Raw genomic sequence first — 15,604 nt, 5'->3', positions numbered from 1 at the left:
AAAATATTTATAAAATAAATTCTACACTTAGCACTATTTTTAGTTTGAGTTCTTGCATGAAAATATTTTATATTTTAATTTTTATAAAAATCATTTATAAATTAATTTATGTCATTTATCTAAATTTAAAAATATAAATTTATTTGACTTTGTTTCTTTGTTTTTTTTATATATTTCAATGTTTTAGAGAATAGAAAGTTCTAAAATCAAAATTTTCTTCTATTATAATTTCTATAATTAATATTCTTTTAATTATAATTCTTGTCCTTATATTTTATTTTTATTTCATTATATAAAAACTTTATACATCATGATTTATATTTTATTTATATTTCTTAATAGTTTTATAAAATATTTTATTTTAATTATTTAATAATTAGTTTAAAAAATCACAATCATGTGGACGAATCAATAAAAGTTGTTCCTATACATGATTTAGACAAAATAAAAAAATAATAGTAATATTAAATAAAAAAGTCTATACAAATTCTTATAATTTAAAAATATTACTCTTTTATCACTGAAATTTGTTTTGACATATAATATATTTTAAAAATATAATAAATATTAGTTATATGATTATAAATATTCAATCATTTATCATCATTAAAATTGTATTATATTTTTTATTAAAATGTGACTTTTATATTTTATAAAAACTTATTTTAAAATTATCAAAAAAATCATTTAAAAAAAATGAAGAGTATTTTATTTTTCTTTTTAAAAACTTTTCTATTTTTAAAATAAAATATAATATAAATTGATATTGTATTTTATTTTTAAAAACATAAAATTATTTTTGAAAAGAAAAACAAACATGCTTTTAAGTGTCTAAACTTGGCTGTTTTTTTTATAATGGATGGATGACATCGAGCGCACTAGTCATGCACGTGCATTCCAACTTTTAAGGTGGAAGATAACTTATGTCTGTTCCCAGTGGTACCGCCGGTGGTCACTTTCCCGGCGAGGAAACCGTTGTAAACGGCGAGAGTCAATATGTTCGGGGAATACAGAAGTCTTCCACATGTGTCGTTAGAATCTTCCCGTTATTTCATTGAGCCAACGAATTCAAATTTATAATTGCTACCTTTTCATTTAGCACACCCACTGTTTGTGAAAATGCCACAAACGCTATTATTTTTCTTCTTCACGAGAAAGAGAAATTAGACATCCAAGTCTTGAGCTTTCCATAGGTTTGAGTACATTGTTTTGTTTTCATACAGCAGTCTAACGTTAAAGACCCCCATTTTTAGCTTCCCGTGGGCATGCTATGCTATGCTTCAACGTGATTTCAAGACATGGGGTTCCATCATTACGAGCTTATGTTTAGATGCCAGGCACAATGAAGCCTTGTCCCTTTTCCATCACTGCTTAAAGTGTTGTGAAGCTTTCAAACCAGATCACAGTGTCCTTGCTGCAGTTCTCAAGTCTTGTTCTGCCCTTTTAGCTCCCAACTGGGGCAGAACCCTTCATAGTTATATTGTTAAACAAGGACATGTTTCTTGCCAGGTTACCAATAAAGCGTTGCTTAACATGTATGCCAAATGTGGCATGCTTGATGATTGCCACAAGCTGTTTGATCAGCTCAGTCACTTTGATCCTGTTATTTGGAATATAGTTTTGTCTGGTTTTTCAGTTTCAGGGTCCTTCAAATGTGATGTTGATGTGATGAGGGTGTTTAGGATGATGCATTCGAGTGGGGAGGCTATGCCCAATTCGGTTACTGTTGCTACTGTCCTTCCTGTTTGTGCTCGTTTGGGGGATCTTGACGCTGGAAAGAGTGTACATGCTTATGTTATTAAGTCTGGTTTTGAGCAAGACACCATTGATGGAAATGCTCTCGTGTCAATGTATGCAAAGTGTGGATTAGTGTCTCACGGTGCTTATGTTGTCTTTAATAACATTATTCATAAAGATATTGTTTCTTGGAATGCAATGATTGCTGGCCTTGCTGAGAATGGGCTAGTGCAAGATGCATTCTCATTGTTCAGTTCAATGGTGAAAGGACCTACGCGACCAAATTATGCAACAGTTGCAAATATTCTTCCTGTTTGTGCTTCCTTTGATAAGAATGTTGCCTATAGATGTGGAAGGCAAATCCATTCTTATTTGCTGCAGTGGCCTGAGTTGTCCACAGATGTTTCCGTCTGTAATGCTTTGATTAGCTTCTACTTAAAAGTTGGACGGATGATGGAAGCAGAATCATTGTTTTGGGAAATTGATGCTAGAGATTTGGTCTCCTGGAATGCTATTATTTCAGGATGTACATCAAATGGTGAATGGTTAAAAGCATTACATCTGTTTGGTAATTTAGTATCTTTAGAGACATTATTGCCAGATTCTGTGACTATTATCAGCATACTTCCAGCTTGTGGGCAATTGAAAAACTTGCAGGCAGGGAAACAAATCCATGCATATATTTTTAGACATCCTTTCCTCTTTGAAGATACTACCATTGGAAATGCTCTAGTAACTTTCTATGCAAAATGTGGCTATACAGAAGATGCATATCATACGTTTTCTATGATATCCAGAAAAGATTTGATTTCTTGGAATTCTATTTTTGATGCCTTTGGAGAGAAGAGGCATCATTTAAGATTTCAAAGCTTGTTACATTTGATGCTTAAAGTAGGAATTAGACCTGATTCAGTCACAATATTAACCATAATTCGTTTTTGTGCTTCTCTATTGAGAGTAGAAAAGGTTAAAGAAATACATAACTATTCAATCAGGACTGGATCTTTATTAAGTGATAATACACCAACAGTTGGGAATGCAATACTTGATGCATATGCCAAATGTGGTAACATGGAGTATGCTTACAAAATGTTTCAGAATCTATCCAAAAATAGGAATCTGGTCTCATGCAATTCACTGATATCAGGTTTTGTGGGTTTAGGATCACATCATGATGCAAATATGATATTTAGTGGAATGTCCGACACAGACCTTACCACATGGAATCTTATGGTTCGAGTATATGCAGAAAATGATTGTCCTGAACAAGCTCTTGAATTGTTCCATGAGTTACAAACTGGACGGATGAAGCCTGATGCGGTGACTATCATGAGCCTCCTTCCAGTATGTACACAAATGGCATCAGCCCACTTGCTAAGCCAGTTTCACGGGTATATTATTAGGTCTTGTTTTGAGGATCTTCACCTGAAAGGAGCCCTCTTAGATGCATATGCCAAATGTGGTATCATAAGCCGTGCATATAAGATATATCAATCAAGTGCTGATAAGGATCTGGTTATGATTACTGCTATGATTGGTGGCTATGCTATGCATGGCATGATTGAAGAAGCACTTCAGATTTTTTCTCACATGCTCATGTTGGGAATCAAGCCAGATCATGTTATCTTTACTTCCATATTATCTGCTTGCAGTCATGCTGGCCGCATAGATGAAGGACTGAAGATATTTTATTCAATAGAGAAAATCCATGGTATGAAACCCACTATGGAGCAATATGCTTGTGTGGTGGATCTCCTAGCTAGAGGTGGCCGCGTTAGTGAAGCATACTCTCTTGTGACCAGTTTGCCCATTGAGGCTAACGCTAATCTTTTGGGGACATTGCTTGGTGCCTGCAAAACACATCATGAAATAGAATTAGGGCGAATTGTAGCAGACAAACTCTTCAAAATTGAAGCTAACGATGTCGGAAACTACATTGTATTATCAAATTTGTATGCAGCAGATGCCAGATGGGATAGTGTAATGGAAGTCAGAAAGTTGATGAGGAACAAAGATTTGAAAAAGCCAGCAGGATGCAGCTGGATCGAAGTTGAGAGGACAAATAACATTTTTATGGCTGGAGACTGTTCACACCCTCAAAGAAGCATTATTTACAGTACACTACAAACATTGGATCAACAAATTAAAGAACCCTTGGAATTTTAGCTTAATCTTGTGCATCATGGCATTCATGAAGACATTTATTTTTCTTTAAATAGGATGAAAAATACGTGTATAGATCATGGCTTAAAAAATTGAGTAGTTTAAACTAATCATTAATAGATAAACTATTTCATGGCACAAGGATTATTTGATTATTGAATATGAAGCGATAATGTGTTCATCGTTAATTGGTTAGTATACTCAAATTATCACGTGGTTGATATTTGCAGTTCAAAACACTATGCCTAATTGTCTATGACCTACCTGGTTTTAAAAAGAACACTGTAATTTGAGAAATTAATACTATTTTGAGTGTCTCCTTTTGTCTCTACAGCGAAAATTTCAGAGAAAACTACATTTTAGTTTTTACAAAATCTCGTTACAGCGAGACTGCATTCAGATATGTACCCTTCACTATCGTCTTCTCATTACAGCGAGAATAGCACAATTTCATGCCGTTGAGTCTAAGCCAATTGGACTCCTATTAAAGACATATCAAAGAAAGAGGGATAAAATGGGGAATGGTGATCCAGGAGGCCGTTTCTGATTAAATGGATGAATTTGCCTAAAGAAGATAGTACTTGGGAGGAATTTGACATGCTACAGGTTGTGTTTCCCCATTTCAACCTTGAGGACAAGGTTCCTCTCAATGGAGGGGGTATTGTTGAGTCTAAGCCAATTGGACTCCCATTAAAGACATATCAAAGAAAGAGGGGTAAAATGGGGAATGGTGATCCAGGAGGCCGTTATGCTAGATTCTAACAGACTAACAAATCAGCACACGTGGCGAGGTTGAGGGGGAAAAGATTCGGGAAGTGAAGAGAGGTAATATAGGCAGAAGGAGCAGAGGACATGGGTAGGAAATATCTGGTAAGGTCTTTGGAGGGGTAGCTCAGGCTATAGGAGGGTTTCTCACTAGTTATTAGATTGCTGCTGTCTGTTTTCCATTTTTCTGTTTCCATTACCTTGATTGTAATATCAGGGGTACTCCTTGTGTTGGTTTTGTTTATTCAATAAAAACCTCAATTCCTATCATATGCTCTTCGTCTAGGGCCTTCTCGCTACAGCGAGAACACCCTACAATACCTATACTTAGCCAAATTTCTAATCAACTGGACCAGTCACAGTTAAATATTCTTAACTTATATACTTTATATTTGTATATTTATTCATATGCATTTATACATATCGTCACCACATGATTCAAACACACATACTACCAGACTTTTCCTTACCATTTACTCTCAAAACTGATGCCTCAGGTTTTGGAATAGGTGCTATATTAAGTCAAAACCTGCACCCCATTGCTTTCTTTTCAAAGAAAATGTCATCCTCAATGCAGAAACAATCTGCCTATGTAAGAGAATTATATGTTGTGACTGAGGCTATAGTGAATTTTTGACACTACCTATTAGGCCACAAGTTTGTCATTAAAACTGACCAAAATAGCTTGAGATGTATTATGGATAAGAGCTTGCAAACTCCTAAGCAGCAAAAATGGTTACACAAATTACTTGGCTATGATTTTACTATCGAGTATAAGCCAGGGAAAGACAATATAGCAGTTGATTCTCTTTCAAGATCTTTTCACATGGCTTGGTCTCAGCCTATTCCTCAATTATTGTCATCTTTGTATGAAGCACAACAACAAGATCCTGAAATAAAACTCATTTGGGCCTCTTGTTCCATCAATACTAATAGCAAGCCTCATTACTCCTTACATCAAGGATTGTTACTGTGGAAAAATAGGATTGCGGTCTCTGCTAGTCATGATCTGTTACAAGCCATTTTACATGAGTTTCATAGCTCTATGATTGAAGGTCATGCCGATTTTACTAGAACTTTGACAAGAATAGAAACTCAATTTTATTGGCAAGGGATGCATAAGGATGTGAAAGCTATTGTCCAACAATATCTATTGTGTCAACAAGCTAAGGTAGCTACTGCACTTTCCTTGGGTTTATTGTAGCCATTACCCATCCCTAATCAAATTTGGGAAAACTTGGCCATGGACTTAATCACTGGCCTACTGCATCTCAAGGTTTCACTGTGATTTATGTGGTAGTTAATAGACTATCCAAAGCAGCCCATTTCATTCCCTTGAAAATAGATTACATAAGCAAAATAAAAGCTGAAGCTTTCTTCAAGAACATAGTCAAATTGCATGGTTTAGCAAAGTATTCACAAGCCATTTTTGGAAGTTTTTATGGAAATTCAGTGGTACAACTCTCAAAATGTCCTTAACTTACCATCCTCAATCTGATGGTCAGTCAGAAATATTGAACAAGTGCCTAGAATTATACCTTAGGTGCTTCACTTTTGATGCCCCTAAAGAATGGTCTAAGCTCCTCACTTAGGCCAAGTATTGGTACAACACAGCTTACCATACTACACCTTCTCAGTTACTTAAATACATTCCCGATGCTAATGATCCAATTACTATCAAAGAACAATTATTATCCAGAGATTCCATTATACAAAAATTGAAGATTAATTTGCACCGAGCTCAGCAAATGCAGAAAAAATATGCTGACAAGAAGAGATTGGATGTTGAATTTCAGGTGGGAGATTTGGTGTTAGTGAAACTACAACCTTACATACAACATTCCTTGGCCTTGAGAAAGAATCCGAAACTGGGTTTGAAGTACTTTGGTCCGTTTACAATTGTGGAAAGGATTAGGAATGTGGCCTATAAACTGAGTTTACCAGCTTCACCTAAGATCCACCCAGTCTTTCATGTGTCTCAATTAAAACTCTGTCATGATAACCATGATCAACCTTATGTACCTTTACCAATATGTGATATCGAGATTCTTCCAGTGGTTCAACTAGTTGCTGTCCTAAAGTCACGTGTATTTCTTCAAGGAAAACAACAGATTCAACAATCTTTGGTTCAGTGAGAAGATGGCTCTCCAGATACTGCTACTTGGAAAGATAATGTTGTGTTTTTGAAAGCATATCCTCATTTCAACCTTGAGGACAAGGTCAATTTCGATGGGAGGAGAATTGTAAGGAATGGGCCTAAAAATGCTAAGAAAGAGAAGTAGCATATAGGGCCAAGTGAGAATAGCAAGGCAAGACACATGGTAGCTGGCCAAAAGGCATGGTGAGGAAAAGCGCGTGATCCAAGCAAAAGAGCACACGGTTGAAGGATTTCGTGTAGGGTGGCCACTAGTATAAATATCTTAACTGTAAAGAGAGAAAGTGTGTGTGGATGGTTTAATTAGAAATTTTCTCTCTCGTTTAATTTCTATGTCCCAATTGGCACTCCTCTGAGCGAGGGCCATTGTTATTGTCTTTTTTCGTCGCTTATGGCTGCATTTTCTGAACATTGTCTTGTATTTCAATAAAATTGTCATTATTAGTACTCTGCTGGTTCGTTATTTTCTGTTATTCTTTCTCCTTTGAGTTGCTCCCATTATAATAGATTTAAGATATCATTATGCATGAGCGCATTAATGCAATAGGGCTTATTGAGTATTAATTGGAAACTCATACATGGTAAAAACTTAGAAGATGGAGTCATGTATAGAAATAAGATGATAGTTGAGGAAATTTATTTGTAACTAATCTCGTGAGACTAAAGCTGAAAAGCCTCGTCATCATCTTGATAAACATTAATCTATAATCTTCCTAGAGCCAAACCAAACCTTAAAACATAAAAGAAGACATAAAAAATGATATAGTTATGACAAAAGGAAAAGGAGAAGTGGGTTGAAATACAGTAAAAAGCTTGCAAGTTCATAGAATAGCTTTTTTTTTAAGTAAACGTCAAATTATATAGTCATGTTGCAAATTTTGTAAACGTCTAGAGTGAAAAGTAATAATTTGAATTAAATTGTAAATAAATTTACATATAAAAATTTGTTTACAAATTTTTTAAATATAAAAACTAAATTACAAATTTAAGTTTAGTAAAAGGACCAAAATATCATTTAAATCTATATAATTTAACTTTTATTTTTTTAAATTTTTTTTGTACTTTTAATCTAAACAAATTAAAAGTTTACTTATTTATTATTATTTTCCCTTTCTCACGCTGTAAATTTCTTGATTTATTCAGCTTTTTTTTTTCCTGAACCCAATGAATTTTAATTCTTTAAATAAATTATTATTCTAATATGGACATTTTTTTCTGTCAACTTTCAAATATGTACGTGATCATCTTTTCTAATAGAACCTTCCCAATCTTGCGTCACACTTAGCAACTCCAGGAATCGCATCAATAACATCGGCTGGGTGTGATCTACGTTCTTTAAAATAACATCTTAATCGAATTAAACAATGATTTTAAAATTGAATTTTCAAAACAAGTTAATATTTTTTTAAAATGAAAAAAAAAAGATACGATTAGGCAAAATTTTTTTATAAAAAGCATTTCCCTACTTTTATTTTCAAAACTTTCTTTAAAATTGCGTAACTTTATTTTGTAATCAGAATAAATCAAAAACTACATTGCTTGTTAGACATTGAATACTCTCTAAATTATATTAAGATATTAAATAATATTTATATTTTTTTTAAATATATCACTTAACTCTACTATTAAAATCAATAGTTATGACTATTACACAAGAACAAAAAATAATCTCATTTTTTAGAACACCATAGAATTTACCAAACTACACTATGCCTCTTACACATAAATCCAACGGTTGCCTTTCTCCTTAGAGGATAGCAACGTAGAAACTAGAAAGAAAGACAACCTCCAAGAGTACAAAAGTTCCCTCATTCAATGACAGTAACCTTTTTCAGGTCTAGAATTGGGAGTTAACTAACCACGCAGTTTGGGTTTTACTTTGGTACCAAACTTTCTTCAAAAGGATATCAATAGCGCGACGAATTATCAAATACTAATTCACGGTTGATTCCTAATGAATTTGCCAGCATTTATTGTAAAATCACATCCTAAATAACTCATGTGCATCCATGCCGAGTATCGCAACTTCAATTTGTAAAATCTAGACATCCAATTTGAAAATTCTCAAGTCATTCATACAACCATGCACCACCATTTCAAACTTCAACTAGGTTTCAATCTCCAGATATGTACTAAATGTCAATAGATACTATAGAAGTATAGAATAGAAAATAAGATACTTGATTTTCAAACTCCAAATCTCTAGAAAGCTGATGTGTGGGCACTATTTATTTTCTCTACCTGTTTGGCTGTGTTTATCTGTTTGTACGGGTCTGTGCAACACCCCACCATTAGATTCCATTGGACTTATCATCTGGGTGAGATGGGGAGTACTTTTCCATGAGTTTGGCTAGTTCCTCATCAAACTTCTTCTCCAACAGCACCTCTTCCTCCCAATGCCTCCGCTTCATTGCAACAATACTCTCTGCATGTACACGATATAGTAACTCCTTTTCAGTAACAAAGTGCTCCATTTCTTTATCTTGGACCTCAACAAATTTTAGATACTCATCCGCCCTACATCCAAAGAAATCAAATTCACCATAAGCCATTGAAAAATAGAAATACTACTACCCAAATAACTAGACATTAGTATTCCTGTACATGTACATGATTCTTGCTCTTAAAAAACATTAACTTTATAAATTTAGGCTTAATTGCTCTTTTGGTCTCTTTACTTATAAATTTGTACGATTTGTCCCCCAATTTTTAATTATGCAATTTTAGTCCTCGTTTTCTAAATTTTGCTCACTTCTTTAATTTATCATCTAATTGCTAACAGAGTTTGTTAAAGTGAACAACCGTGACTACCAAAATTTCTTAACTATCCCTCCTTGCATCTCAATCATCATCTGCAACTCTTCGAGCAAGCACCTTCTCAGCCATGGGATACTCAGTCACAACGATTTAAGCACTGGAATTAGAACTCTTTCATCATTCTTGTCATCATCGTCATGGTGGCCATTGCGTAGGAAGAGATGGGGTTGGGGTTGGGGTTTGGGGTTGACAAGCTTTTGACTCCCATGCACTTGCTTGATTACTTTGTGTTTGTAATTCTTGTCTTCCAAATTGGGTATCCCCTTCTCCTGTGTGCTCCTCTGAGTCACTGCTGTGAATGGCCATGTAATGGGGTTGAGGATGGTACCTATCATCAGTGCTATTGAAGAAATTGAGAAAATCCCAAGTGGAAAGCCTTGGAAGGGAAGGGGGAAGCTTGGCGGCAGTGGGGGGAGATGGCAGCAAGGAAGATTCATAGAAGGGAGGAATGGTGGGAGGAAGTGAAGTCATCGGACTGTTGCAAGTGCATCTCTACTGCAAATGCATACATAGAAACTGAGCTTGAGTATGCCATATAGCTTAGGGATGGGATGGGATGAAAGGGAATTTGGTTGGAGAGTTGAGAAGGATGAGAAGATATGCAAGAGGGATAGTATAGGAATTCTGGTTGCCAAGTGGTTCACTTCAATAAACTCCATTAGCAATTAGATGATAAATTAACTGAGTGAGCAAAATTTTAAAAAGGAGGACTAAAATCAAGCAATTAAAAATTGGACTAAAATCAACCAATCCTATAAATAAGGAGACCAAAAGAGCAATACAGCCATAAAGTTAAGTGTAGTCTTTTTTAAAAATTTTCTCTGCTGATTCAATTTAAAGTCAACTACACAATACTAACTTGCAAAAAATTTATTAGATTACATTGGCTTCGGATGTGAATAGATAATTAGTTCAATGGAATTGAAATTCGCAAGGAATGACCATACATACTTGAGCCTCCATTCCTCAGTATTTAAAGGGCCAGTGTTTGACTGCTTCACCTTCTCACGTTCCTCCTGCTGCAACCTCTCAAAATCTTCTTCCTTTGCATTCCTTGAATCATGAATGATTTTGATCTGGTCCTTGAAAAATTGTTCTTGCATATACATCTTTCATTGATTGACAAGATACTTTAGTGAGAAAAAGTATAAAGAAAAAATATACCAGTTACCTAGAGAACACTCAAGAATAGCTAACCATTAGAAAAAATAAGGATGAAGTCACCTGAGTATTAACAATTTGTTTTCCAATGAGAGGACAGATTAACACTGGGTTAGTAAGCATAACATTACACGAAAAAGTTAACCAAGAAGGTAAGAACTTGGATGAAATTACCATGTCACAGAGTAGGGAAATTATTCAATCAATATATTAATAAATACAAATTGTTATGGAAAACTTGGTTCACAGTATGCATCAGACCTCCACAACAAAACAGAAATAATAAACCTGAAACCAAATCATTACAAGATTTTATGCTTTTCTTTAAAGGCGTTATAAAATAACCCATCTTGATAAATAACCTACAGCCACAGCCAATATAACTCTTCACCATCATTGCTCATTTATTTATTTATTTTTAAGGAAAAAGACGGAATATATAATAGTAAGAACACAACATTTAGATGGGGAATATACTAAGTTTAACAGGTACATAATCACAGTTTTATATGCACAACCATCTCATCCAGGAAGATAAAGTAGACATGTCAGTAGCTTCAGCTCATCCGCTCTTGTAGTACAAAAAAATACTAACATTTTCAACAAAACATCAAGCAGAAACATATTCTAACCTCAAACTTAGTGGCTCAAGAAATAAGTACATTACACAAGTTTATACACACAAAGTAACCGTTTTTCAATAAAATAAACATTAAGCCTGTCTGATGTTAGTATTACCTCTTCTTTGGTCTCTTCATGTTGCATTTTAGTTCTCCGCCTCACAATGCGGTTTTCCTCCATTGTCTTCCGCAGCCTCTCAGACATTATACCAATAGATTCTTCAAGAGCTTTTGTGTGTTTTGCTCCTCTGACAGCCTTGTTCTTAAAATAGAGAAGTTGCTGGTTGTCCTCACTCATTTGACGAATTTGGTGTACAACCATCTCCTGATATGATCTCATGTCATATTTGAGCCTAGATTTACCTTCATAATTTCAGATAACAAAGAGAGAAAAGAATGTCAGCATACAACGTTAACAGAATTCTGACTTGATTAACTTGCAACTGGTAAGACATTAAACAATCTGCATAATGCAAGTATGGAGAAGAAAAGTGACCAAGACAGAGGAAATGGGACCTTGGCAATGCTTATTGAAAAAGTCGAGGTCTTCTTTAGTAGCCATGTATCCATAGAGCTGGCGATTCCCCCCAGGGAGATATAAAATACGGCGATTAAACCAAGCATCTTTATCAGTTCCTTGCTCTGCAAAATGCTTGTCCAGACGCTCTGCCTCTAGATATCCACCAGCTGAGGCTTCAAATATCAAAACACTCATCCCACGATGACCCTGTGGGCCATAAGAGTGTCGTGCTTTCACAGCAGCATATGTGCTAAAATAATCAAGAAGTTCTTGGTTACCCATACCTATCCACTAAATACAACGAACAAAATCCAGAGTTAACACATATAGTAACACCAAGAAAAATGTGAATGTTTTGCTCTGTAGATACAAGCAACCAAAATAATACAATGTCTCTAACTATTCATCATTTGACACAAACAAAAAAATATAGCTATACCTTATCATTTTCATCCTGTTCAAGCTTTGTATTCTGAATTACAACCATCGGAGGCCAAACAATTTCATGATCTTTCTCTTCATCTTTTAAACCTTTCCACTTACCAAATACTTCTCCAGCTGGAATTACTGAAGTACCCCTTCTGCGCAATTCCTCATCCAAAAGGACAGCAAGCTCCCTGTGGATTTTCACCCTTTTTGATCCTTTTGTTTTGGCATGTGTCACCAGGGGCTGCAGGCCTTTGTACCAATCAATAGCACCAGGACCACCTTTACAAGCTGGACAATGCCACTGTCTTTCTGGTTCATTTATCTGGTCAACAGTCAGGCCATCCAAAATCTCAAAGAATTTCCTAAACCATTTGTTCTTCTTGCGTGTCTCATGGCTCTTTTGACTAGTGTCTGACTCATAGTCATCACTCATTAGATCATCATCAGTATCCTCTGTAGCATCAGAGTCCTCCTCCTCCTCCTCGTCATCATCATCATCAACATCATTATTCTTTTCCAGGTCCTCTGGCATAATTTCAGCCTTTACATTGGACTGCATTGCACCAGCTCTAGATTGCCAATTCCAGCCATGCTCCAGTGGAGGCCGAATTAAAGGATTTGGAGTCACATTGTTGCTTTCATATCCACTTGTTGCGAACTGGGGCTTTCCATTTCCTCTGCCTGCTGGTCTCCTAAAGTTAGCATTTTGTGTCTGCCAGGGATTTCCAGAAGCTCTTCCTACTCCACCATGACTCTGAATGCTTGACTTTTGGACTGTATCAGTATTCCCCCATGCCCTAGGATTAGAATTATGGGCTGGGCCCCCCCATGGTTTTGTAGCACTGCTTCCAGCTCTGTTCTTGGATTTCCTTGCATATACCTCCCACTCACCATTATCTTGTCCTGAATCTAGCTTAGTGTCAGCAATACCCTGAGTCAACTGCTCAATTTTTGGATGAGATTCGGTTATGCTTTTCCCTTTGGACATATCATTGTTGGCTATAGGCAAAGATCTCCCACCCCCTCTTTTAGAACTCATTGTATGTGCTCTCTTCTGGATCATTATTTTAGAGGGTTAAAAGCATAAACAGATCAAAGAGGTAAAGTGCATTTTAAACCATCAGACAGATAGAAGTTGTAAAAGGAAAATTAGTTAAGTTAATTTATCAATCACAATAAAAAAGCAAAGACCTACTTATAAACTTAAGAAAGAAATCTTAACTTACCTACAGCTGCAGACAAATGCGAATCAAATCAATGCAAAACCTTCATTCACTAAAAGTTTACATTTTCAAATAAAGAGAATAATTAACACTTCACTATGAACTAAGAATTGGAAAGGAGACAAAATATTACTGAAGGAGGAATATCAACGTAACACTACAAAAAGACCAACACAATGCGTGTAAAAAGATAATGCTACTACAGGAATTAAATGCAGTGGCAATGCATCAAAACGGAGGAATTTCAATGTAATACTACAAAAAGACAACTCAATGCACACAAAGGGGGTGTATATTAATGAAATACTACAAAATGACTAAAACAAGGTGCATGAAAGGATAATGTTTTTACATGAATCAAGGACAGTGGCAGTGGCACACTATGGGGAATCCTAATGAAATACTACAAAAAGGCCAAAGCAATGCCCATGAAAGAATCATGCTTTTACATCAATTAAGTGCAGCAGCAATGTGTGTGAAGAGGTAATATTGATGTAATAATACAAAAAGACCAACAAACTGCGCATGAAAGGATAATGCTTTTAAATGAATCAAATGCAGCGGCAATGTGCGTGAAGGGGGGAATGCGGTATGCAAGATGGTCAATGCGCGTGAAAGGATAATGCTTTTACATGAATCACGTGCAGCAGCAGTGGTAGTGAAGGGAGGGATCCCAATGTAACTACAAAGTACAAACAGACCAATGCAATGTGCATGAAAGGATACATGAATCACATGTAGGAGGAAATGACATAAATATAAAATAATTTTAAAAGAATCAAATGCAGGGAAAAATCCGTTGTGGTACAAAACACACAACAGCAAAAGCTCCAGACAAATGAAGCCTGCCATCAGGTAACATTTCACATGTTAACAAAAAAGGAGTGAAAAAGTGATTACAGAAATTAAAACATGACATAGCTTTTACAGGTATTGAACTAAACATCTAATAGCATTTTTCTCTCAATAGTATGCTGGCAAAGCAATATTTTGGTAAATGCACTCCGGCTATACATTTACTTTGCTTTAAATATTAAATGCGCACATTTAAATTGAAATGCAACAAGATGACAGAAGAAGAGTATTATTATTGTAACCGTAATATCACAAATAAAGATAAACATCAGCAACAGAGTTCCTCTTCCTTTAAAATCATCAAGTATTTTTTTCCTCTTTAGTTCGGTCGGAACTTTGAACAAGATTGGGTTAAAAAAACATAAATCCAATCAAAAAAAAAAAATCTGATGTGCATCCAACAGCACACAATAAAAATCGATAAATAATATTTTTTTAATTAAATATTATAGCAGTTTGATGTTATCCAAGCCTTAAATCCTGTGACTCCATTAAAAACTTGCCTCTTTTTGGACTCACAGTAGAAAAACTATTAAGGCAGGGTGAGACCGAACAGAAAAAAACTAGAACTAAGAATAGCTTAATCTTTTTGGAAGACCAAAATATTGCTATGATTTTTAGCTTTCTTAATACAAATGCGGCTAACGTATATAAACAAGCCAAAAACCTTCCATAGAAACAAGCCCAAAAAAAATTAAATTGAAACACCAGATACCTCCCTGGTTTTCATGAAGCAAGTGAGATAAACCCATTCTGTTCTATCTTTTCTAATTTGTATAATTTTACTATTTTTATTTTCTTCGCAGAGAAAGGAAGCATGCAAAACCAGCTTTCTCAGGAGAATCATCGACGAACCAATGCATGTAGCAAAGAACACATAACAAATGCAAAACCGACATCGTATCAACTTAACAACGATATCTGAGCTCGCGAGAGAAAGAGAAAGAAAAGTGAAAATAAGAAAGGAAGGAAGGAATCACCAGTACGGTAGGAAGATCCGCCGTAGAAAATGCGGGAGAAACGCGGCGGTTGAGACGCACGCGCCACTACAGTGGCGGAGAGATAGTAGTGAGTGTAACTGCAGAAGCGTGAAATGCGGGACAAAGAAGCGTGAGATGAAGACCAAGGTCTGGTCTTATATTGCAGGTTTTGTGACAAT

At 35.4% G+C, this 15,604-nt stretch overlaps 2 protein-coding genes across 3 annotated transcripts; one reads left to right on the top strand and one right to left on the bottom strand.

Moving 5' to 3' along the window:
* The first annotated feature begins 886 nt into the window (after positions 1–886).
* Positions 887–4,030, top strand: LOC113853043 (putative pentatricopeptide repeat-containing protein At5g08490). The gene has a single exon (XM_027483485.1). It carries the CDS (start codon positions 1,276–1,278, stop codon positions 3,901–3,903), a length of 2,628 nt encoding a protein of 875 aa, XP_027339286.1. The 5' UTR covers positions 887–1,275; the 3' UTR covers positions 3,904–4,030.
* Positions 4,031–8,770: 4,740 nt separating this feature from the next.
* Positions 8,771–15,604, bottom strand: LOC113847765 (protein SUPPRESSOR OF GENE SILENCING 3). Of its 2 annotated transcripts, XM_027477044.1 has the most exons (7): positions 15,426–15,580; positions 13,594–13,642; positions 12,378–13,421; positions 11,935–12,229; positions 11,537–11,781; positions 10,589–10,746; positions 8,771–9,337 (listed from the first exon to the last, which is right to left on the bottom strand). In XM_027477044.1, exons 3-7 carry the CDS (start codon positions 13,404–13,406, stop codon positions 9,112–9,114), a joined length of 1,953 nt encoding a protein of 650 aa, XP_027332845.1. In that variant the 5' UTR covers positions 13,407–13,421; positions 13,594–13,642; positions 15,426–15,580; the 3' UTR covers positions 8,771–9,111. The 2 variants fall into 2 exon arrangements, with proteins under 2 accessions (XP_027332845.1, XP_027332836.1); XM_027477035.1 differs by lacking the exon at positions 13,594–13,642 and having other exon boundaries at positions 15,426–15,604.

Source organism: Abrus precatorius, unplaced genomic scaffold (assembly GCF_003935025.1).
Source record: "Abrus precatorius isolate BTA unplaced genomic scaffold, Abrus_2018 Scaffold10, whole genome shotgun sequence".
Lineage (NCBI taxonomy): Eukaryota > Viridiplantae > Streptophyta > Magnoliopsida > Fabales > Fabaceae > Abrus > Abrus precatorius.
Note: the sequence above shows the minus strand (reverse complement) of the source record. Positions and strands in the feature narration are given on the sequence as shown.

Excerpts from the sequence above, each read along its gene's own strand:
- LOC113853043 (XM_027483485.1), top strand. The coding sequence starts at position 1,276 with ATGCTTCAACGTGATTTCAAGACATGGGGTTCCATCATTACGAGCTTA.
- LOC113847765 (XM_027477035.1), bottom strand. The coding sequence starts at position 13,406 with ATGAGTTCTAAAAGAGGGGGTGGGAGATCTTTGCCTATAGCCAACAAT. Across the intron at positions 12,230-12,377 it reads AACAGGATGAAAATGATAAG|TGGATAGGTATGGGTAACCA; the intron begins GTATAGCTATAT and ends CGTTGTATTTAG. Across the intron at positions 9,338-10,588 it reads ACTGAGGAATGGAGGCTCAA|GGCGGATGAGTATCTAAAAT; the intron begins GTATGTATGGTC and ends CTTTGGATGTAG.